Source organism: Ursus americanus, chromosome 14 (genome assembly GCF_024610735.1).
Source record: "Ursus americanus isolate L20-20 chromosome 14, mUrsAme1.1.p, whole genome shotgun sequence".
In the NCBI taxonomy this organism is placed as follows: domain Eukaryota; kingdom Metazoa; phylum Chordata; class Mammalia; order Carnivora; family Ursidae; genus Ursus; species Ursus americanus.
In genome coordinates, this window is record NC_142140.1 from 32,402,136 (window position 1) to 32,425,245 (window position 23,110).

At 38.2% G+C, this 23,110-nt stretch overlaps 1 protein-coding gene across 1 annotated transcript in view; it reads left to right on the forward strand.

Moving 5' to 3' along the window:
• DNAH12 (dynein axonemal heavy chain 12) overlaps positions 1-23,110 on the forward strand; it is a 191,437-nt gene that overhangs the window by 6,437 nt on the left and 161,890 nt on the right. Inside the window, exons 2-10 of the mRNA XM_045807406.2 lie at positions 2,353-2,555; positions 9,089-9,170; positions 9,357-9,383; positions 16,459-16,648; positions 17,370-17,442; positions 18,260-18,418; positions 18,633-18,828; positions 21,399-21,587; positions 22,744-22,900. Coding sequence (XP_045663362.2) covers positions 2,386-2,555; positions 9,089-9,170; positions 9,357-9,383; positions 16,459-16,648; positions 17,370-17,442; positions 18,260-18,418; positions 18,633-18,828; positions 21,399-21,587; positions 22,744-22,900 — 1,243 coding nt within the window. The 5' untranslated portion in view covers positions 2,353-2,385. The remainder of the gene's footprint in view (positions 1-2,352; positions 2,556-9,088; positions 9,171-9,356; positions 9,384-16,458; positions 16,649-17,369; positions 17,443-18,259; positions 18,419-18,632; positions 18,829-21,398; positions 21,588-22,743; positions 22,901-23,110) is intronic.

Genomic DNA, 23,110 nt, shown 5'->3' on the forward strand with positions numbered 1-23,110 from the left:
TTGTATTAGGGTTTAATAGGGGAAGCAGAACCGGCAGATTACATATATCCCGTATATTTATCCATACATATGTATGGATATGTGGATTTATTACAAGGAATTAGCTTATGCAATTGTGGGAACTGTTTAAGCAAGTCTGAGATCTATAGGGCAGGCTGTCAGAAAGGGAAGATACAGGGAGGAGAGAGCAATTACAAACCTAGCTGTTTGTTCAGAGTCTGACTCCATGCAGGCCTAAACCTTCTCTTTAAAAGGATTTCCACTGATTGAGTCAGCCCCACCCAGATACTTTCCCTAGTTTAACACCCTCTTACTAGGGGTTTGAATTGCATTTGCAAAATCTCTTCATTGCAGCACCAGATTAGTGTCTGATTGAATAACTGGGAGAGGTTGTGGGTATCATACTAAAGACTGCCGTCTTCCTCTAAGTCCATAGCTTACAGTTTAGCCTTAGCAAATGCCAAAAAACCATCACATACTTATACTGGCATTTTGTTTTCTACAGAAAGATGGTTTATTTTTATGAACAACGAGGATGTTTAACTTGTTCATGCACTCACCCAAATGATGTATTTAGAGGACCTACTGTGTGCCAGACATAGGCGCATAGAGTGTACTCTAAAAAAAAAATACATGGTGACTGGCACTTTATGTCAAATATTTGGTGAATGAATATGCCATCAGTACAGCACCAGGACTTACTCCTCCCCCAATTTTATTTATTTACACATGATGTCTGTGTAGGCTAGCATCCTTTAGATGGAGTATCCGTGGCGCAGCCTCAGGTAGCAAAGTTTCACATTTCTTTTTTTTTTTTTTTTTTTTTTTTAAGATTTTATTTATTTATTTGACAGAGATAGAGACAGCCAGCGAGAGAGGGAACACAAGCAGGGGGAGTGGGAGAGGAAGAAGCAGGCCCATAGCAGAGGAGCCTGATGTGGGGCTCGATCCCGTAACGCCGGGATCACGCCCTGAGCCGAAGGCAGACGCTTAACCGCTGTGCCACCCAGGCGCCCCCAAAGTTTCACATTTCTATCTCCAAAGCATATTCAAAAAATTTACACACCTTAACCTTTTATGCCAAGGATTTCCTGAAGGAAAAGTGCTGTATAAGCAAATACCCAACGTAGAAACAAGATAAATTATAATCCCGATTATTTACAGGGAAGTCTCTATGCGAACATTCGAAGACTTCATCCTCCTCTGAGAGTGTTTACATAAATCTACTTTTCAACACATCCAAATTTCCAGTCTTGCAGGTTTCCACGACTTGCAGATCCTGATTTCCTGGACCCCTTCCAAGGGAAGGCAGTTAGGTTAAAAAAAAAACAAAAAACTCAATTCTCCAAACCTCCATTCGTCAAGAATTAATAATGGACTGAGTAATGAATTACTGTGACAGGTCATCGTAATCTGTCGCAGCTCAGCAACTGCCTCTCCGGGCAACTTCTACCCGGTCTCTCCAGCCGCGACCGCGACAGTTTCCATGGCGACAACTTTGTTTGTACACGGCAGGCGGACCGCCCAGCTCGTAGGGAGCGGTGGGGTTCCCGAGGTTTCACCCCTCCGTTTCCCCTCTTCCTTTGGCCAGAGGAGAAGCTAACTGAACATTTCCCTCTCGTCTGCGCAGCCGGGAAGTAGTGAGAAGCGATCAGATAGGTACTTCCTTGCCTTCAGTTTTTCTCATCACTCCTCTCCCAGGGCCGGAGATCTCTAACTGGGTGCCGGCAGAAGTACTCTCTATTTCAAGGCAGGAATCTCCAAATTCTGTGAGCATGCGTGGCAAATGCAGTTGGTATCACAGTTCGTTGCTCAACATTTACCCGACATTTCAGATTTTCTATGCAAAAAGTATGCCTAGTTTTGCTTGATCATTGTATCACTTCCTAGGAAAGGTAGCAAGACTAAGATACAATATTGGTGTTTAAAGATATTAATGATGTCAAACATCAGCTTTTTTGGGAGAGCGATTACACCTCAACCACTGGATTTTGTGGTGGTGGTGGTGGTGGTGGCGGTAGTTTGCATTGTAGGGAAAAATTTGAAGCCAGAATTTTAGAACCGTAGAGTTATTTAGAGAGCATCCAATCCAGTTCCTTAATTTCATCCATGGGAAAACTGAAACCCTACCTGGGAAGTGGCTGGTTTCATTTCTTCATAGCAAGTGGGATGTGGAGCTGTAACAGGAATCCCGGCCCATTTACCTCAACTGTCACTCTTTAGACTAATACCATACTTGGGAGGCAGAGCTCAAAAGTTCTGAAAGTTTTGGAATTGATAGCTAAGATATGGTATGAGTATATTGAGGCTAACATTTATAATAATGGCTTTATGGGCTTTTTTTCTCCTCAGAGTATAAAGTATTTTAATCTTCAGGAGACCAAGATGTCAGATCCGAACAAAGCTACAATCACAGCAGAAAAGGAAGCTCTGAACTTGAAGTTACCTCCCATTGTGCGCCCTCCTGAAGACATAGGCGTTGACACACCAGCACAAAGTAAATTGCTGAATTACAGAAGATCTAAGGAGCAGCAGAAGACAATTAATCAGTTAGTGTAAGTAGCCTATTGGTAAATAATTCTTTTTTGGAGTTCAAGGGAAATGATTAGTGTTCATATTCTCATAAAACAGCTTTAACTGTGTAGTTGTTCATGGGCAAAATGTCATCTTCAAGTTCAATTAGGGAAACAAAAAAGTAATCACAATAACTAAGTGTTATATATCACTATATACATGTTATATGTCACTTAATGTATAGATATCTATGTCACTATATCTATAGTTAGTATGGGGCTTACGCTAATCACTGCTTACTCCAAGCGTTGTTTTTAGCACTTCAGTGTACTTCCACAACTACCCCATATGACGGGTAGTATTCTTTTCTCTGTTTTATAAATGTAGGCCTACTCAATGTTTAGTACACCTAGAGACTAAAGAAGAGGGCGCCTTAGGATTTAAACATTGCTCTTACTCCAAAACCTTTCATCATCTCACATTGTTATGTTGAACTCTTTGCAGTTCCATGAGTATATTATATTTTTCACAGTTTAGTGAAAAATAAATTTCACCATTGCTCCCTGCAGTTTCCTTCACTGGGAAGTATTTATTTGTCTGCCTGAATATTTATACTAGTTCTTCAAGGCTGAGTTTATGGATCACCTCCTCTGAAAAGCCTTCTCCTAATCCTCTTTGCACAGCTTTAACTTTTTCTACATATTTCTCTTACATCGGTTTATTTAGCGATATCACCTACCAACTGTTACACAGACATTGTGCTGGTCGCTAGGGAAACCAAAGAGATTACAACAGAAGGGATCGTGTCTTTATGTTCTAGTGGGAGGAGACAGACAGTAAACAAGTAAAAACAAACAAAAAGAGTATGTTAACCTTTTAAGTAGTGATGGATACTATGAAGACATAAGATTGTGGGATAGAGAGTGATAGGGAAGGTGTCCCTAGGAACATCACAGGAAAGTCCTGTAGAGATGATATTTAAGTAGAGATCTAAAGAGTAAGGAGCTGGGGCGCCTGGGTGGCTCAGTCGATTAAGTGTTTGCCTTTGGTTCAGGTCGTGATCTCAGAGCCCTGGGATGAAGCCCTGGGATTGAGCCCTGGGATTGGGCTCCCTGCTCAGCGGGGAGCCTGCTTCTCCCTCTCCCTCTGCCGCTCCCCCTGCTTGTGCTCTCTCTCTCAAATAAATAAAATCTTACAAACTGAGGGTTGCTGGAGTGGAGGGGAGTGGGAGGGATGGGGCGGCTGGGTGATGGACACTGGGGAGGGTATGTGTATTGGTGAGCGCTGTGTATTGTTTAAGACTGATGAGTCACAGACCTGTACCCCTGAAACAAAAAATACATTATATGGTAATAAAAAAAATCTTTAAAAAAAGAGTAAGAAGCTTTTCATTAAAAAAAAAAAGCAGCTTTTCATTTAAATAAACGTGGGAATAGCACTCTAGCAAAGGGGATAGCAAGTGTTGAAAGCCCTGGAATATGAATGATCTCATGTGTTTTGGGAGCTGACAAAGGCCAGTGTCACTAGAGTATCAGGAACTTGGGGGAGAGTGGTGGTATCAGGTGAAGGTAGAGAGAAAGGTGGGGGCAGAGTGTGAAAGGCTTTGTAAGCCATGATAATGAATTCAGATTCCACTTTAAGTACAATGGGAGCCATTGAAATGTTTTAAACTGGGACGTGACATGAAATTCAACTTACATTAAAAAAAATCAGTCTGGCTATTAAGAATAGACTGAGGTGGATGGGGCGCCTGGGTGGCACAGCGGTTAAGCGTCTGCCTTCAGCTCAGGGCGTGATCCCGGCGTTCTGGGATCGAGCCCCACATCAGGCTCTTCCGCTATGAGCCTGCTTCTTCCTCTCCCACTCCCCCTGCTTGTGTTCCCTCTCTCGCTGGCTGTCTCTATCTCTGTCGAATAGGTGAATAAAATCTTAAAAAAAAAAAAAAGAATAGACTGAGGTGGAAGGGAAGAGGTCAAGAGTAGAGGGAAACAAGGAGACCAGGTAGGATGCTTTTGTGGTAAGATAGATGAGAGCTTTCGGTGGTTTGGATAAGGCTGGAGACAGTGGAGGAGGGGAGAAGTCGATTTATAGGGGATAGGTTTGGATCCAGAATCAGTAGGACTTGCTTTTGGATTGGCTTTGGGAACCAGGTGGATGGTAGTGTCTATATTTATAGAGAATCAGAAGTCCAGGAGACTGGGGAGGTAATTTTTGAAGTTGAGGTGCTTATGTGCCATCTAAGGGGGGATATGTTAAGTAGGCAGCTGGAGATATACATATATATATGAAGAGGTCTAGGCTAAAGACACAAATTTGGGAGTCAGCAGAATGTAGATGATGGTTAAGGCTATGAGGAATAGTTCAAATCACCTAGAGAGAGTACAAATTTAGAGGAGAAGGCAGCTCAGGACCAAGCCTTTAGGAATTACAATATTTATTTATTTTTAAAGATTTTATTTATTTGAGAGAGAGAGAGAGAGAGGAGGAGGAGAGAGGGAGAGAGACAAGCAGACTTCACACTGAGTGTGTAGCCCAACATGGGGCCTGATCCCATGACCCTGAGATCATGACCTGAGCCGAAATCAAGAGTCAGACTCCCAACCGACTGAGCCACCCAGGTGCCCCAAGAATTAGAATATTTAGATGTTGGGTACAGAAGGGTCAATCAGCAAATAGATCCGAGGAAGTGTGACTTCCTCAACAACACAGTGTACTGTTGTGTCTTTGTTGCCATGCTCTTCTACTTACTTGACATACTTAAGGGCAAAGATCTCAACACAAAGCGCAGCATCTGGCATGTTACTGTTGATGAACTGAATGAGTGAATAAAGGAATTTTTAAAGGAGGAACCTAACTCTTGTGCTTTGTACAAATGTATAAGTACTACCTCTCTCATTTGGGTGCTTAATAACAAAGAGTGCCTCGAAATAACCTAATACAGCATGGTGCTGTATTAATACTGAGATTAGAATTGCCATGTGTTTGTTTAGGATAAATCCATTTGCGATGAAAGGTTTTTATACCAGAAACACATTTTTTTCTGGAAGACTGTGGATTTTGTGATTTTCCGTCTCTTGCTACCTCTATCTATTAGGCAATAGGAACGTAGATTTGCCTGTTTCAAAGGTGGGGTGAAGTCTGTTGATAGAAAGAGCTCCAGGACTAAGGTAGGATGTAAGGTGTCCTGGGCAGAACTGGGCCCCTCCTGTGACCAGTGCCTGGGAACACTTGACTGAGAAAAAAAAAATCATTTTGTAGCTTTCCGGAGTGCAAGGAATGAGTCACTTCCTCCTTAGCCACTGTCTCCTTCTTGATTTAGACCAGCCTTTCTCTCTTACACTGCACATGGTCTCCTACACAGTTCCTTTGAAATGATCCAATTTCTGTTCATTTGTTTTTGACTGTCAACACACAAAGCAAAAACAGAGAATGAAAAGGCTCACTTTTATATTCTTCCCAGCTCTTTTAATTTATAGCCAGTAGGAGAAGACACGCCACAGGAAAGGAAATCGCTGCTATCTTAAAGGGTGGCTGTTATATATAAAGAGCTCACAGAGGTCAAGCATATTTTTGTTGGGATAATTGCAGTGCGAGTCAGCTACTGCCAACCAGTGTACCAAAGTATAAGGCAAATTCCTTGAAAGTATGGATGGTGGAGAGCTGGGTTCTTCGGGGAAATCATGACAGATGAAAGGAAGTCTGGCGAGGCCTTGATGATTCACAAAGAGAAGAGGAAGGACCATGTTCCATCCACATTTCCTACTTCTTGTGAAAAAGCCTTTGGAATTTTAGTTTAGTCAGACTCAGTAAGAGTTAACGTGGAAATGAGGCTACTCAAAAAAGCTAATTCAGGGGCCCCTGGCTGGCTAAGTCAGTAGAGCATGGGACTCTTGATCTTGGGGTCAAGAGTTCAAGCTCCACGTTGGGCTTAGAGCATACTTAAAAAAAAGTGAGTTCAGTCTTAGGCTGCTTTGATAAATGTAAAATGTCTAGAATGCGTGATAGAAAATTTTCACTCTGCACCAGTCAAATAACATCTGGAATTCTGGAGTCACACTCTAAGAAGGATGTTGATAAACCATAATAGCCATGGAGGAGAGAGGAATTTTGATGAACTAGCTCATTTGAAGGAGGCTGATTTGCTTAATGGGTAAGAGTATAGACTGGCAGGCATCAGACAGGCCTGAGTTCGTATCCGTCTCTGCAGCTTATGAGCTATGCATGAATTTTGCAAGTTAAGTAACTTTACTTATCTTCATCTTGATGGAGATAAGGATAGTGCTTTTCTCTTCGGATTTTTGGGAGAGTTAAACGAGATCCATGCATGTAATGATCTTAAGCCAATGCCTAAAACCTAATAAGCTCACCACAAATGGTAACTTTTATTGATAGGAATAATCGAAAGAACTGGATAGGTATCATTAAGTTTCAGAAGGGTAACAGAAAAAGAATATGACCTTTTGTGTATAGCTCTGGAGAACAAAAGTTACAAGGATATAACTCAATATAAAATTTTTGTTTCTAAGAATATAAGCTAGCTGACAATAAATTGGGCTACCGCAGAAAGTGATGAATGCCATCCCCCTCACTCATCTCAGGGTACACCTGGATATTTTTGAGAGTATTCGTGCATCAGATAAGGTACTGAATTAGATATATGAGATTTTTTCCAAATCCACAATTGTGATCATTCCATAGGTATTTATTGTCCTTGATGGACACTATCTAAGTATTGTGGATAGAGCAGTGAGCAAAACAGACATGGCCCTTGTCTCTCTGGAACTTACCCATCTATGGTTTTATGGTTTTGGTGGCCATCTTTTCCTTGAAATTCCTTTTGGTTCTCCTCCTGCCTCTCTGCTCATGTCTCCTTTGCCTCCTTTAATTGTGTTTTTTTCTTATTCCTGTCATGTTTGGCATCCTCCAATCTTCTTTCTCAGGTCTCTTTTCTATTCCTTATATACTCTCTGCTTTGGCCATCTCCCCCATTGTATTTACCTTTACAAACTGGTAGAATTGTCTTCCTAAAAAGTTTTCCATGCTCAAAAACTCTCAGCAACTCCCCATCGTCTATTGAATAAAAAACCCCTGCTGTTTGAGGCCCTTATTGAATATTCCAGTCCATTTCTCCAAACTCATCTCCATTTGGTCCCATAACTCCTGGACATATTGGACAACTCCCTACTACTCCCTGTTTTTTCCTTTGATCGTTCCCTTGACTTTCTGTTCCTCAGGAGAGTCATGATTGTTCAGATCCATCCACCCAGGAAAACTACATCTCCACCTGAAATCCCCTCCATTATTAAAGTTCATTGCAAATGCTAGCTTGTTCATATAGCCTTTATAGACGCCTCCAGGGGGAAGTGAACCTGTCCCCTCCTCTGAACCATCAGGGCCCCGTGCCTTTCATATGGTACCTGTTTTTATCTCCTCACCCTTTCAGTTTATCAATTCCTTGAGATTTGTTGCTGTTATATTTAAATAAAACCTAGTAGAGTATCTTGCATAATATGAGCATTCAGTAAATATTTGGTGACAGATCAGATGATGATATAACTTTGTTTTATGGATGATAAATTCCTATGTTCAAACTATTTTTTTAAAGGATTTTATTTATTTGAGAGAGAGCTCAAGTAGGGGGAGGGGCAGTGGGAGAAGCAGACTCCCCACAGAGCGGGGATGAGCCTGAGGATGGTGGCTCAGTCCCAGGACCCTGGGATCATTACCTGAGCCAAAGGCAGACGCTTAACCAACTGAGCCACCCAGGTGCCTCTCTGTTCAAACTATTTATCAAGTACCTACTATTTGTCCGGGTAAAATTCTGGGGATTAGGGACAAGGCAATAAATAAAATATTCTACAACGTATAATATGTCAAATGGTGGGTATGTTCTATGAAGCAAGGTAAGTGAGGATAGAAAGGTTGCATAGTGAAGGAAGTGCTACTTAATATAAGGTGTAAGGTAAGGCTTCTCTGACAGGGTGGCTTTTGAACAGGGCCAATACATACGAGGGTCTACTAAGCATCAGGATTAACTTAAAATTTGTAAGTTTGAATTGAAAAAAATTTGATTTTTATTTTTAGTCCCATTCTTTTACAGTATACATGAATAATTTGAAAATTAAGGTCTCATTGATAATGACTATTGGGATTTGTTTCTTATAGAAAATCCAGTAAGATGAAGAACTCTTGTATTTTTTTTGTATTTTTTAAATTTTTTAATTTAAATTCAAGTAGCGAAGGTATAGTACATCATTAATTTTTGGTATAATGTTCAATAATTCATTAGTTGATAAAGAACTCTTGAATATCTCTTCTGTAAGTATAATTGAAAAGATGTTCAAATTGTAATATTTTATTATTATGATTATTATTTAAGTAAACTCAACCCCCAGTGTGGGACTTGAACTCATAAGCCCAAGGTCAGGAGTCACACGCTCCACTGACTCAGCCAGTGGCCCCCCCAAATCGTAATGTTTTGATAATATATCCTAAGGTTGTCTTCAAGAGAGTCAGACATTTTTTGAAACTATAAATAGTTTAACTATGAACTATTTTTAAAACTATAATCCAGAATTGATGGAGCTAAAAGAAGTTTAGACAGAATGCTGGATAAAAGAACACCTCCAAAACCAGAGCCAGATTATCCTCCAACTGTAAGTTGAAGTTGTCTTTTTAAGAAGTTTATCCTTACGCAATTTTAACTTGTAATTATTTTAAGTTGATCTTGATACAACTAGTATTTTAAAGAGAATGATACATATACATAATACATATATTTAAATCACTTACAATTTTTTTCTTCTTGATTTAATTATGTCTTATTTGTTTGCTTTTGACAGATGACCAGTGAAATTAAAAAGAAAGGAGTGAGTTCAATTTTTTTTTTATATTTCTTGTTTTGAAAATGTTCAAAGAAATTATGACAAAGTAGCTCCTTCTAAAACCACCTACCAATAAGACCCATTCTAGAAGAGGAAGAAATTTAGAAACTGAGATTTTCATTTTCTGTGTCAAAAGGAACAAAATGTCATGGATGACAATAGGGGTTTTAAGAGTTGTGTTTTTGTTCCCATTTGTTATTTGAGGATTAGTTGTAAATGTTTTAGTTCTTATTCCAGAAACCGGGAAAAAAAATTTTAAAGTTGCCATTATAAAGGAAATGCATTTCACTTTCACTGTTCTAATATTGATATAATAATGATTACTTACTGAGAATCTATAGGGTGCTATCCACATGCTAGATGCTAGATTTTATTTTTTCCTGCATATTTAATTTTTATTGAATTTGTTAGCGTTACAGAGTTCTTGCACTGCCAAACCATGCCTGAGAATTCAAAGAAAGAAATGGTACAATGAACAGCCTCACCCACCCATCATACAGTATATTAAAACTTGATTCATGTGCATTTTTATAATTTCACAACCTTTTAAAAAGTTATAACAAGAGTTAGAATTTTCAATCTCCCGCAGGTCTTCAGATTTCTAGTGTAGTATGCCATTAAATAAAAGTTCCACACATTTATCTCAGTTCATTCCTCAATAACATAACCCCCAACAAAATTTTGCTAGAAAAAAGTGCATACTTTTCAGGGGAATTATGTGCCTCAAGGTCCAAGAGATTATTTGTTAAGATTTTTGGTTCCCAAATGAAGTCTTCAGTTTAATCAAGAATCCCTCGTTTCTTGCTTAATCATCCAACATCTCCTTGGCTGGCTTACCGACTCACCCCAATATACCAGAAGGCAGGCACCCTGCCTACCACCTCAAATGATGCCAACATTCATGGCCTAGATGTGGTGGGCAGGTCCTGTCAGGAGATACTCTGACCTCCCAGGAGCCGATTCCTGCACTGACGCTTTGATCAAGACTGAACTCTTGTAGGAGACGCCCCCACACTGGGATAGTTTTACTCGCTCACTTGCTTCACTCCTGCCAATAGCAAGTCTGCACCTCCTGCATTTGGCAAAGGGATTTATTAGAGAGAAACCCAGACTCTACATCAAGTGGTCACATACCATTTTGAAATATTTCTATTCAACCAAAGATACAAAACTAGTAAATTACCAGACTATCTCATTAGATGGAAAGACTTTTCAGTAATCCTGGGTAGCTTCCTGAAGTTCCTTCAAGGACTAAAAATTACTGGCTAGTTTAAGCTGTAATTATTAAAAACAGAAGTGCTACATCACCTGTCTTTCACTTCTGACTCTTCAAATGAGCATAGAGACACCCCGGAAGGTTGATAACAGAGCTAAACTGGCACAGTCACTGTAGATGCTAGATTTGAAAATAAATGGCAGTGACTGGGGCACCTATGTGGCTCAGTCGGTTAAACGTCTTCCTTCGGCTCAGGTCATGATCTCAGGGTCCTGGGATCGAGCCCCTCGCTGCTCAGCAGGGAGTCTGCTTTTCCCTCTTCCTCTGTGTACACACTCACTCACTCTCTTTCTCAAATAAATAAATAGAAATTTTTTTTTTTAAATGGCACTGACTGCATAGATAACAACATGGGGCTATGGTGTGATTGGTGGGAAGATGATGACACATAATATTTATTTTACAGCAAATGATATGGGAACCTATGGAGCTGGCTACACAAAAGAGAAATTCATGCAGCATGTTCCCAGATGGGGGTACTGGCTTTCCAAGTCTTTTCAAGTTCCCTTTGGGGATAGAGGGCTCAGAATCCATCCTGGTACTGAGGATCTGTGGAAGAGCCTAATTTTAGCTACTCCAAGTTTTCTCTTTTTCTTTTTTTCTATCTTTCTTTCTCTTTCTCTCCTTTTCTTTCCTTTTCTTTCCTTTTCTTTCCTTTTCTTTCCTTTTCTTCCTTCCTTCCTTCCTTCCTTCCTTCCTTCCTTCCTTCCTTCCTCCCTCCCTCCCTCCCTCCTTCTCTTTCTTTCTTTCTTTCTTTCTTTCTTTCTTTCTTTCTTTCTTTCTTTCTTTCTTTCTCTTCTTCCTCACCTCCCTCCCAACCTTTATGGAGACTTTGCCTGTGTATTTGCCTCTTTACTGGATATAAGGACTGATACAAAACATTCATAAATATTTAACATGAGGTTGGGTGAATTGTAAGGCATATTTGTGTGTATGTGCTTAGCATCCTCACTCTTTTTTTTTTTTTTTTAATTTATTCGACAGAGAGACAGCCAGCGAGAGAGGGAACACAAGCAGGGGGAGTGGGAGAGGAAGAAGCAGGCTCATAGCGGAAGAGCCTGATGTGGGACTCGATCCCGTAACGCCGGGATCACGCCCTGGGCCGAAGGCAGACGATTAACTGCTGTGCCACCCAGGCGCCCAGCATCCTCACTCTTCATCCACAGTTCTTACCTTCTGGTATCTTACAATCTAAAATAGGTAGCCAGGCATGAAGCAGTCATTCACTTCTGCACTTCTGAACCCACTGCTTTTGGTAATCTGGCATGTAGGAACCCCACCTCTTCATCATTAGTGTCACCAGTGATCACTGATTACCAAATCCAAGGGATGTTTTTTTTAATACTGTTTTCGCTAGACCTCCAGCTGACTTTCATTTTTTGTCTATTTATTTTTAAAAGATTTTATTTATTTTTTGGACAGGGAGAGAGAGAGAGAGCAAAAGCACAAGCAGGGCGGTGTGGCAGTCAGAGGGAGAGGGAGAAGAAGGCTCCCCACTGAGCAGGGAGCCTGGTGCAGAACTCGATCCCAGTACCCTGGGATCATGACCTGAGCTGAAGGCAGATGCTGAACCAACTGAGCCACCCAGGCACTCCAAACCCACTCCCTTTAAATAACCAGTCTCATTAATTTCTGATTTATCCTTCCTGTGTTTAATTTTTCATAAAGGAAGAGATTTATTTTCTTATTTCCCCTTTAATCTTACATAAAATGCATCATAATTTAAATATTCTTCTTTTTATTATGTTATGTTTGCATTTTGTTTAACTTAACAACATACCTAGAGGTCACTCTATATCAGTTTATAGAGATCTTCTTCATTCTTTTTTCTTTTCTAGCTTTCTTGAGATGGAATTGACATATAACATTGTGTAAGTTTAAGGTGTACAATGTGTTGATTTGATTTCCTCATTCTTTTTCACTGCTGCACAGAACGTCAATGTGTGGATGTATAATAATTTATTTGGGCACTCTCGTATGTTTCAAATTTTTGCTGCCATGAATAACCTTGTATGTGTGTTTTCGTGTTGTTGGAGGTGTATTCTCAATTTCTAGAAGTTGGACTGCTGGGTCATATGCGGTTTTGATAGATATCGCAAAATTTCTCTCCAAAAGGATTGTGCCAATTCACATTCCTACTTGCAATTTGTGAGAGTACTTCTTCCCCATAGTCTCACCACAGAATGTGGGGGTCATATTTTTTACTTTTTATCACTCTGATGGATGACAAATGGTATCTCAGAGTAGTTTAAGTAAGCTTTCTTTAATTATGAGTAGGATTAAATATTTTTCATAGAGCTAAGGACCATTTTCATAATATTTTTATTGCAAAATGTTGGTTCATATTTTCTCCCAATTTTTCTTTTGGGTTTTGATCTTATTTTCCCTGAAATTAAAATCTGGTAAAATACACACAACATAAAATTTACCATCTTAACCATTTTTAAAAATTTATTTTTTAAAAGATTTTATTTATTTATTTGAGAGAAAGAGAGAAAGTGAGCACGAGTGGGGGGAGGGGCAGAGGAAGAGGGAGAGAGAATCTCAAGCAGACTCTGTGCTGAGCATGGAGCCCAACACAGGGCTCGATCCCAAGGCCTGGAGATCATGAGCTGAGCCAAAACCAAGAGTTGGACGCTTAACCACCTGAGCGCCCCTATCTTAACCATTTTTAAGTGTACAGTTCAGTGGTGTTTCTTCACATAGTTGTGTATCCAATCTCTAGAATTTTTCATCTTGTGAAACTGAAACTGTATACTCACTAAACAACTCCCATTTGTCTCTTCCCTCAGTCCCTGGCAACTACCATTCTATTTCTATGAATTAGACTACTCTAGATACCTCATATAAGTGGAATTATATAATAGTTGTTTTTTGTCATTGGCCTATTTCATTGAGCATAATGTCCTCAAATTTCATCTATCCCTTACATTTTTAAGCATTCTTTATACTTTGAGATATATGTTGCAAATCTTTTGTCCCAGATTGTCATTTGTATTTTGATCATTTTTATTGTGACTTGCTTCGCCATACAAACATTTTAATTTTTATGTAGTCAGAATTTGTCAGTCATTTTCTCTTTTTTATGTCTGGAACTTGAATCATAGCTAGAAAGTTTTCCCCTACCCTCAATTATAGCAGCAGTTATCCATTTTTTTGGGTCCTTGTGTAGTTTTATTGTTTAAATTCTTGATCGATTTGGGATTTATTTTTGTCTATGTATGGATTAAATTTCTCTTTTGACAAATAGCTATTTGTCCCAGAATTATGTTTTAAAATCTTCATCTTTGCTCCACTGACTGATTTGAGACACCACATTTATCATATGCTAAATTTTCCTACATACTGGGTCTATTTCTAGACTTTCTTTTTTTCCCTGCTAATTTGTCTATTCAGTCTCCTGTACCACATTGTTTTAATTAGAGAGACTTTATAGTATGTTTTAATGTTTCCTAAGGCTAGTCCTCCCTTGTAGATATTCTTTCTGGCTATTCTCACATGTTTATTTTTCCACAAGAACTTTAGGCTCAACATGTCTGGTTCTATAAAAATGTATGCAGATATTTTTATTGGGATTACATTAAATTAATTTTGAGACAAACTGAAATTTTCATGTTAAAATATCTTTACCAAGATTAAGTGCTGTCTTTCTACTTGTTCTTGTCTATTTTTGTCAGATTACTTATTGTTATGGGAGAATTTATAAAATTATACTGCTGTTGTACCAGAATATAATCTTCAAGAGAAGCAGGGGCTCTGTCTGTTGTGTTTACTGCAACAATGAAAATTCATTGAATTAATGAATATTTGTTGAATGAGGACTAATGAGTTAGGCAAAGGATCTTTGTTTTGCCTTGAGAAAATGAAAAGCATACAAGAACATTAATTTGGCAAGAACTCATCAAAAATAAAGAAAAATATAAAATGGTTTCTTTGAAAAGACAGAGCAAAATGTTTTCGTGCCTGGACACCTGACCTCCAATGAATTTATAGTTCATACCTGAGGGCTCCAGAGAGCATGATTTATTCTTCCAGGTATTAAAAGCTGAGGGATTTTGCTCATGATTCATCTGCAAAGCTCCTTTTAGGAAATATATGACATTTCACCTGCTAGAAATTCATTTTGGCTGCCACCACGTACAGATCCAGTGGCAAGAACCTCTAGACTTGCCACCCTGCCTTCACTTCCCTGGCAGGGCGCTCTCCTCCAGCCCTGACTGCTTTCATCCAGGATATGGAGCCGTTGTGATCACAGGTTAGCCATGTAACAGTGACATGAAATGCAGGGACACCAGCTGTATATTGTTGATGGGCATCAGAAGCGGAGGTCTATATTGCTTATAGCCCTTTGCCCAACATAAAGGTTCTAAATAATCGCTTTCTCCTCTTCCCAATTCCTGTTTCTCTCTAGATTTCCCTATTTGACTCCTTTGAGGCTATGATCTTCTGTTTGGTCCACCACCCCAGGCCCTCCATTCCCTTCAGTCCCCTTTCTTACTCTCCAGGAAAACAGGGTCCTTTCCTGCTTGAGGCTCTGGTGTGCCTAAATCAATTTGTTTTTGTGATTATCTCACACTATCCCGGAGGTGACCAATTGGTTCTTACTCAGATGCCTCTCTCCAGATTAAATTCTAATTGGTTCTGTTCCTGCCCCACCACTTGAGTATGCTGTATTGGAGCCCATCTCTGTTTCTTCTGGTTTCATTTAGCTGCTACCTTTCTGTTCTTATCCACACCCTATAGCCTTTTCTCCTCTTCCTTTTTTCTTTTTTAAAGATTTTATTTATTCGTTTGTCAGAGAGAGAGAGAGAGAGAGAGAGAGAGCGCAAGCAGGGGGAGTGCCAAGCAGAGGGAGAAGCAGGCTCTCTGCTGAGCAAGGAGCCTGATGCAGGGCTCAATCCCAGGACCCTGGGATCATGACCTGAGCTGAAGGCAGACGCTTAACTGACTGAGCCACCCAGGTGTCCCTCCTCTTTCTTTTTTCTTAACCATTATTCTGTTCTCCTGTTAAACCACACACATATTGCCCACAAGAAAGTCATATTTTTTCCCAAGATGAGACATTATTCATTTTTTGTTTTACAATACTGTATTCCTACTCAGAGAGTCCCAACAAACTTGCATGTTAAATTCATAGTACACTCTTAAATATTAAAGACAATCTAATTAATTTCTATTGTATATTTAAGATACTGGTGGGTCCGCATTTATATGTATTTTGATACAGAAAACCTGAGGCTCCAACTGTAGTTTGAAGTGAAGGGATTATGACAAGATTAGCTTTCTCAAGTGTAAAATGCGGACTTGGGAGGGGGAACCACCCTGGTGATATTTTAAATTAATCAGCTTGATTAAATATGCTAAAATACTTAATAATGCTCACCCATAATTTACTGCTGTTATTTCCTGTCATTCTTGGTTGTTTTATCAGTAGTGTACCTTTGTGCTAGGGTTCATAGTTGCCAATTTCTGACTGTTTAACAGATTAATGCTAAATATTTCGGTGTTTGAGTGGATAACACAGGGGCACACCCAGCTTCCCCAGCCCACTCTTTGGTCCCAATTTCCAATTCTTATTCATTCAATAAATATAAACTGAGCACTTAAAAAAAATGGTTTCTTTGTAGGTCATACTTTTGGGTAAAATGTTTTTATTCTGAAAACATGTTATTTTTCAGGATACTTCTATTCTGAAAAGAATGTTGTCTTGAATAGAGAGCTCAGGAGTTACACTGAAATACTACAAAAGTTAGAACACTCAATTTGTTCTTATTATATTCTCAGTTCAACTATATTTATATGAAGCAATGTGTAGAAAGCAGTCCTATAGTACCTATTCAGCAGGAATGGCTGGATCACATGTTAATGTTGATACCCGAGTCTTTAAAGGAAGGGAAAGAAAGAGAAGAACTCATGAAAAGTCTCATAAATGAGGTGTCAAATGACTTTGAAAAAAGCATGAAGAGGTATCTGGGTAAGTAGCATTGAACACATGCCTAGCTTCTTTTGCTTTTGTTCTCCACCCCTCCAATCAAAAGTAGAAATATGAATAATGAACATCTATGTGTTTAGCTATATGTATTTCTTAGATATTATTTTAATTTAAAGTTTTTATTTTGAGGGGCGCCGGGTTGGCTCAGTTGGTAGAGCATGTGACTCTTGATCCAGGGGTTATAGGTTCCAGCCCCATGTTGGGTGTAGAGATTACTTTAAAAAAAATGAAATCTACTTCAAAAGAAGTTTTGATTTTGAGCTTATTATCTAGTTGAAATCTTTGTTAAGTCAAGGGACTTTGTAATTTTTATGTGCTTATTTGCTAATAGCTTTTTGATTTGTCTCTTTGTCTTTATTGCTGTAGTTATACTGTTTACAGAATTATAAAAATATTACTGTATTTAGGGAGATTTATTAGGGATTTAACATTTGCAATTTTTATTGGAATAAGTTTTCTTAAGTGGCGTTTGAGTAGATAGGATGCAAAAAGCTAAAAACTTAAAGCTTTACTGTATCTGAATTCACACCCAAATAACCAAAATAGTACCAAGAACTTGATTTTTTTCAAATAAAGGAATTTTTTCTTCTACTCATTTTAATGCTCAATAAACTGTATTATCCAATATCAGAAGTTAGAAACTTTTGTTTGAGTAGGACTTGCAAAGGTTTTCAAAAAATATTAATGCATGTATGTATTTTAGTGAGGAGTGTTCTCGTGAAACCTCCAGTTAAGTGGCTTGAAGATGAAGGAGGCCCTTTACCTAAGTCCCCTGAGTGAGTAAATTACTATTATTATTCAAAGATTTATTTATTTATTTATTTTAGAGAGAGAGTACATGAGCAGGGGGAGGGGCAGAGGGGGAGAGAGAGAGAGAGAATCCCAAGCGGACTCCCTGCCCAACGCACGGCTCAGTGCAGTGCCATTCCCACCACCCTGAGATCATGACCCCAGCCTAAATCAAGAGTCGGAGGCTCAACCGACTGAGACACCCAGGCGCCCCAGTAAATTATCTTAAAAACAGAATTGCATCTAGGTTTTGATAACAGATTGAAAATAAGCTGATCTCACATTTAAATCTAGAGTTGTGAAGCTCAAAGGTGTTTTTAATACATCCAAAAAATAGCACTACTGTTTTTTTGTTTTTGTTTTTCTTCCTGAAGGTATCCTTGCTCTGAACTTGTCTATTTGCTGCTTACACAATTAGGGGAACCTTTATTCATGTATAGGTCAACTTGGCTTAAGTAAGCTTTGGTGTGTGCCAGGCAGATTTCTTCATCCCTTCTCCCCAGTCCCAAGGACTGAGTTCGTTAACCTCTACCAAGGTGACTGAGCCAGAGCACAGTGAAGTTAGCGGGCACTCCCACCTGGCCCATCAGTCTGCCTTACCTACAAGTGGTCTCTGTCCTCTCTGAAGATGCACTTTCAAGATCTTGATGCATTTTTATTACATGCATGTCTCCTAAAGCTTCCATTGCTGACCATATTTTCCTCTTCTCTTGCTTTATACTAATTCCATGTCATAACTATTATTTCTGAAACTTTAGAGCATATTGTGTGAATCCTGCTTGATACAGTGTTTTGCTTTTCCAGAGGACTGGATTATTCTAATCCTTGGCATTCTAGCTATGTGCAGACAAGAAATCAAATATCAGCTAATTTGCACATTGTTCATCCAACTATGAAAATATTGCTGGATCTTGGTTATACGACGTTATCCAATTCGGTTTTGCTAGATTTAACAGGGATTAGGTAAAATCTCATATTTATTAACTAACATATAAGATTTGAATGTCTCCTGCTTGAGTCTCTTTATTTTGACTGTATACATTTTAAAACTGATAAGTCTTGAGAACTTTTCTTTAGATTAAAAGAATTTTTAATTTATCTTATTTTTTAAAGAATTGTGTATTAAGACCAATATTTATCATTTGCTTTAAATCATTTTTATTTTTCTCATAAATAGAGCTAAAGGGCCAATTGATTGTGAATCACTGAAAAATGATCTATCAATACAAGCTAGAAAGGCAGAAGAGAAGATAATGAACACATGGTATCCAAAGGTTATAAATCTTTTTACCAAGAAGGAAACTCTAGAAGCCATCAAACCTGAAAAATTGGATGCATTTTATAACTGTGTTTCCACACTAATGTCAAATCAGGTAAATATGTTCTATATATCTTAAATAATAATGTTAATAAAATTAGTTTATATTTTACTTTATTATTTTTTAAGTTTTTATTTAAATTCCAGTTAGTTAACATACAGTGTAATATTAGTTTCAGGTGAACAATATAGTGATTCAGCACTTCCATACATCACCCGGTGCTCATCAGGACAAGTGCCCTCCTTAATCCCTATCACCTATTTAACCCATTCTCCTACTCCCCTCCCCTCTGTAACCATCAGTTTATTCTCTGTAGTTATGAGTCTGTTTCTTGGTTTGCCTCTCTCTCTTTTTTTCCCGGAACTTTGCTCATTTGTTTTGTTTCTTAAATTCCACATATGAGTGAAATTGTATGGTATCTGTGTTTCTCTGACTGACTTATTTCACTTAGCATTATATTCTCTATCTCCATCTAGGTCATTGCAAATGGCAAGATTTCATCCTTTTTTATGGCTGAGTAATATTCCATTATATATATATATTCCATTATACACACACACACACAAACACATACACCCCACACTGTCTTTATCCTTTTATCTATCTATGGACACTTGGGCTGCTTCCATAATTTGACTATTGTAGATAATGCTGCTCTAAACATCAGGGTGCTTGTATCCCTTTAAATTAGTATTTTTGTATTCTTTGGGTAAATGCCTAGTAGTGCAATTTCTGGATTGTAAGGTAGTTCTATTTTTAACTTTTTGAGGAACCCCCATACTGCTTTCCACAGTGGCTGCACTAGTTTGCATTCCCACCAACAATGCAAGATGGTTCCCCTTTCTCCACATCCTCCCCAACAACTGTTTTCTTTGTGTTGTTGATTTTAGCCATTCAGACAAGTGTGAGGTGATGTCTCGTAGTTTTGATTTGTAGTTCCCTGATGATCAGTGATGTTGAGCATCTTTTCATATGTCTGTTAGTCATCTGTATGTCTTCTTTGGAAAAACAAGCCCATTTCTTAATTGGGTTATTCATTTTTGGGGCGTTGAGTTTAAAACTGATGTTTTAGTTTATTATTTTAAATAAATTCCTATTTAGACATAGTGCTAGGTAATTATTTTGAAATAAGTTAAGAAAAATATTTTTACCATAATTTTATTTAAATTAGTTTAGCATAAAAATACTTCATTTCTGAAGCAATATCTGAAACAATCTAAAATAAAAAGAAAGTCTACAAGTATGTGTCAATATTATGAGTGATTACTGGGCTTATGCTTAAAGGCTATCAACTAATTATCCATAGCTTTACTGGAGAATATTAACAAAGTAATATATTTAGTAAATATATTTTTGAACATATGTAATCCTAGTAAATATATTTTTGAACATATGTAATCCCAAGTTGGTTGATTCTCATTTTTTTCTCAATAAAATCTTGGTTTGAAATGGAATTGATCATCTTTAAAGAAAATATTAATTTTTATTAATTTTGTATTTATGAGCTCCTCAAAGTTTTACTATTGTAGAAATACAATTCTATAAAAATAGTTTTGAATAAAAACTTTCCCTTTTGGAAAATATCTCCAAAGATTCCATAAATTTTTCAATGTGTCCGTTAAAGGACACATTTAATATCTAGCATATAACCCTATAATTAATATACATGGTTTCCTTTTTACTTTTATCCTCTTAGGAGGACTATGATTATTTGATAAGAAGTAGAGATGAGGAATATTTTGAAAATGGTTTTAGATCTTATTTATCTGGTTGGCTAAATTTCCAGTAGCTGGTTCCACATAAGTACGCGTTATTCAGGGGCACTTGGCTGGCTCTGTTGTTGAGCATCCTATGCTTGGTTTCAGCTCATGTCATGATCTCGGGGTTGTGAGGTGCAGCCCTGGGTCCAGCTCTGCGCTCAGTGTGGAGTCTGCTTGAGATTCTCTCTCCCTTTGCTCTTCCCCCTCACTAAAATAAATAAAATCTTTAAAAAAACCCCGACGCATTATTCATACTTTGGTAACTCACTGGGCACATTTCTAAGTTCCAGTGGCTTCACCCTCACCTAGTAATGTGCTGGAAATCCGGCTTTGGGGATGGGGGAGAAAAGCCCTAATTTGTAGTGTTTGCCAATTTCCTGGTGTAAATATTCCCACCATGGTGATTTTCAAGCATCCAACGGTTTAGTAACTGGCTCATGGAAGTCTTGAATATTTAACAGTTGACACTAGGAGATAGCTCTAGCATACCACTATCTCATGTGCATGTCACCTCGTAACACCCTCACCCTCAGGTGTCTGGCCTCTCCTCCCATTAGTCTTCACCGGGTTGTTTAGTTCTCTAAAGTGTTTTCTGTACCCGGGAAAGAATTACTAAAGAATGTGGAAAACTCTAGTTGCCATATTAAGATTATTGATATTCTATAAAAAATAAGTTCGTATATATTGTTCTATTTATTATTTTAGACCAAATTTAGTAGGAATATATTGTGCTGAATGAAGATAATTTTCAGGACTAAATGGACTGATAGGACAGCTTAATTATGTAATAGCTCACTGATTTTGAACTAAAGGTTAAAGGTTGAATTTGTATATTCTAAAGTAATAATTTATGATATCATGCAGCTAAAGGATTTCTTAAAGAGAACTGTAGAAGGATTTGTGAAACTCTTTGACCAAGAAGACCAACGTGGGCTGCCAATATTTAAGATGGAACTGACATTTGATGATGATAAAATGGAATTTTATCCTACCTTTCAAGATTTGGAAGATGTTGTTTTGGGTTTGGTAGAGCGGATAACTGAAGCTCTACAGGTATTCTGCCATCCTTATCCACTGGGTTTCTTTATATGGGTCTCTTTCAAAATTTTAAATGGATTTGAAACTATAAAGTGGACATGTACATAAAATGTTATAACTCTGTTTTATTTCTATCCTCCAAGTTATTTTAAGTTAGAAAGTGCTTTCTCTTTGATAAAGTTCCCTGGCTAGGAATGATGTTTTCCTTCTTAGAACTTTTATTACGGTTAGGAATTGATATTTATGTGCCCATTTCATCTTCCCTACATAGTTGTGAGCTTCTTAAGGACAAGATCCATGTCATGTTTGTTTTCTCTACTTTCTAATATAATCACTTAGACATTATAGTTATTCAATAAATACTTGTTGAATGATAGAAAACAAACTCAACTTAATTTTTATATTAGACTACAAACTATACAATTTTATTTTATTTTATTTTATTTTATTATTTTTAAAAATTTTATTTTTAAGTAATCTCTACACCCAATGTGGGGCTCAAACTCCCAAACCCTGAGATCAAGCGTTGCATGCTCTACTGACTGAGCCAGCCAGGTGCCCCAAACTATACAATTTTATTTATTTATTTATTTTTATTTTATTTTATTTATTTATTTTTTTAAAGATTTTATTTATTTATTCAACAGAGATAGAGACAGCCGGCGAGAGAGGGAACACAAGCAGGGGGAGTGGGAGAGGAAGAAGCAGGCTCATAGCGGAGGAGCCTGATGTGGGGCTCGAGCCCATAACGCCGGGATCACGCCCTGAGCCGAAGGCAGACGCCCAACCGCTGTGCCACCCAGGCGCCCCTATTTATTTATTTTTAAAGATTTTTTGTTTATTTATTTGACAGAGATAGAGACAGCCAGTGAGAGAGGGAACACAAGCAGGGCGAGTGGGAGAGGAAGAAGCAGGCTCACAGCGGAGGAGCCTGATGTGGGGCTCGATCCCATAACGCCGGGATCACGCCCTGAGCCGAAGGCAGAGGCTTAACCGCTGTGCCACCCAGGCGCCCCAAACTATATAATTTTAAATCATGATTTTGCATCGGGTTATCTTTCTTTGGACCATTGAAATCTGAAAAGATTGTTTAAAAATATTGTATAAGAGCTACGTATAGACAAACTGCACAGATAATTATTTCATTTATGGTCATTTTAATTTTTGTTAGAATGTCCAAACGGTTCCCTCTTGGCTCTCAGGAACTTCACCAGCTGTAAATCTTGACACACAACTTCCTGAACACGTGTTACAATGGGCTCTTACTACACTGAAGTTCGCAGTACATCATAACTTAGAGGGTGCAAGAAAACATTATGAGATGTACGGTATGTATCACATATATGATATTATACCTTTTATCATAAAAGAATACCATTTTTATTTTTGCTGGAAATTGGTCAAGTATTGGTTGTCTGGGGCTGTCATGAAAAAAGCAGGGAGAGCCAGAAGTCAGCATTGGTGTGGCTTTTGGCAGAATCAAAGATCAAAACCAAGAAACTTGAATTCTATTGTTTAGCCCGAAGGGTGAATGTTAA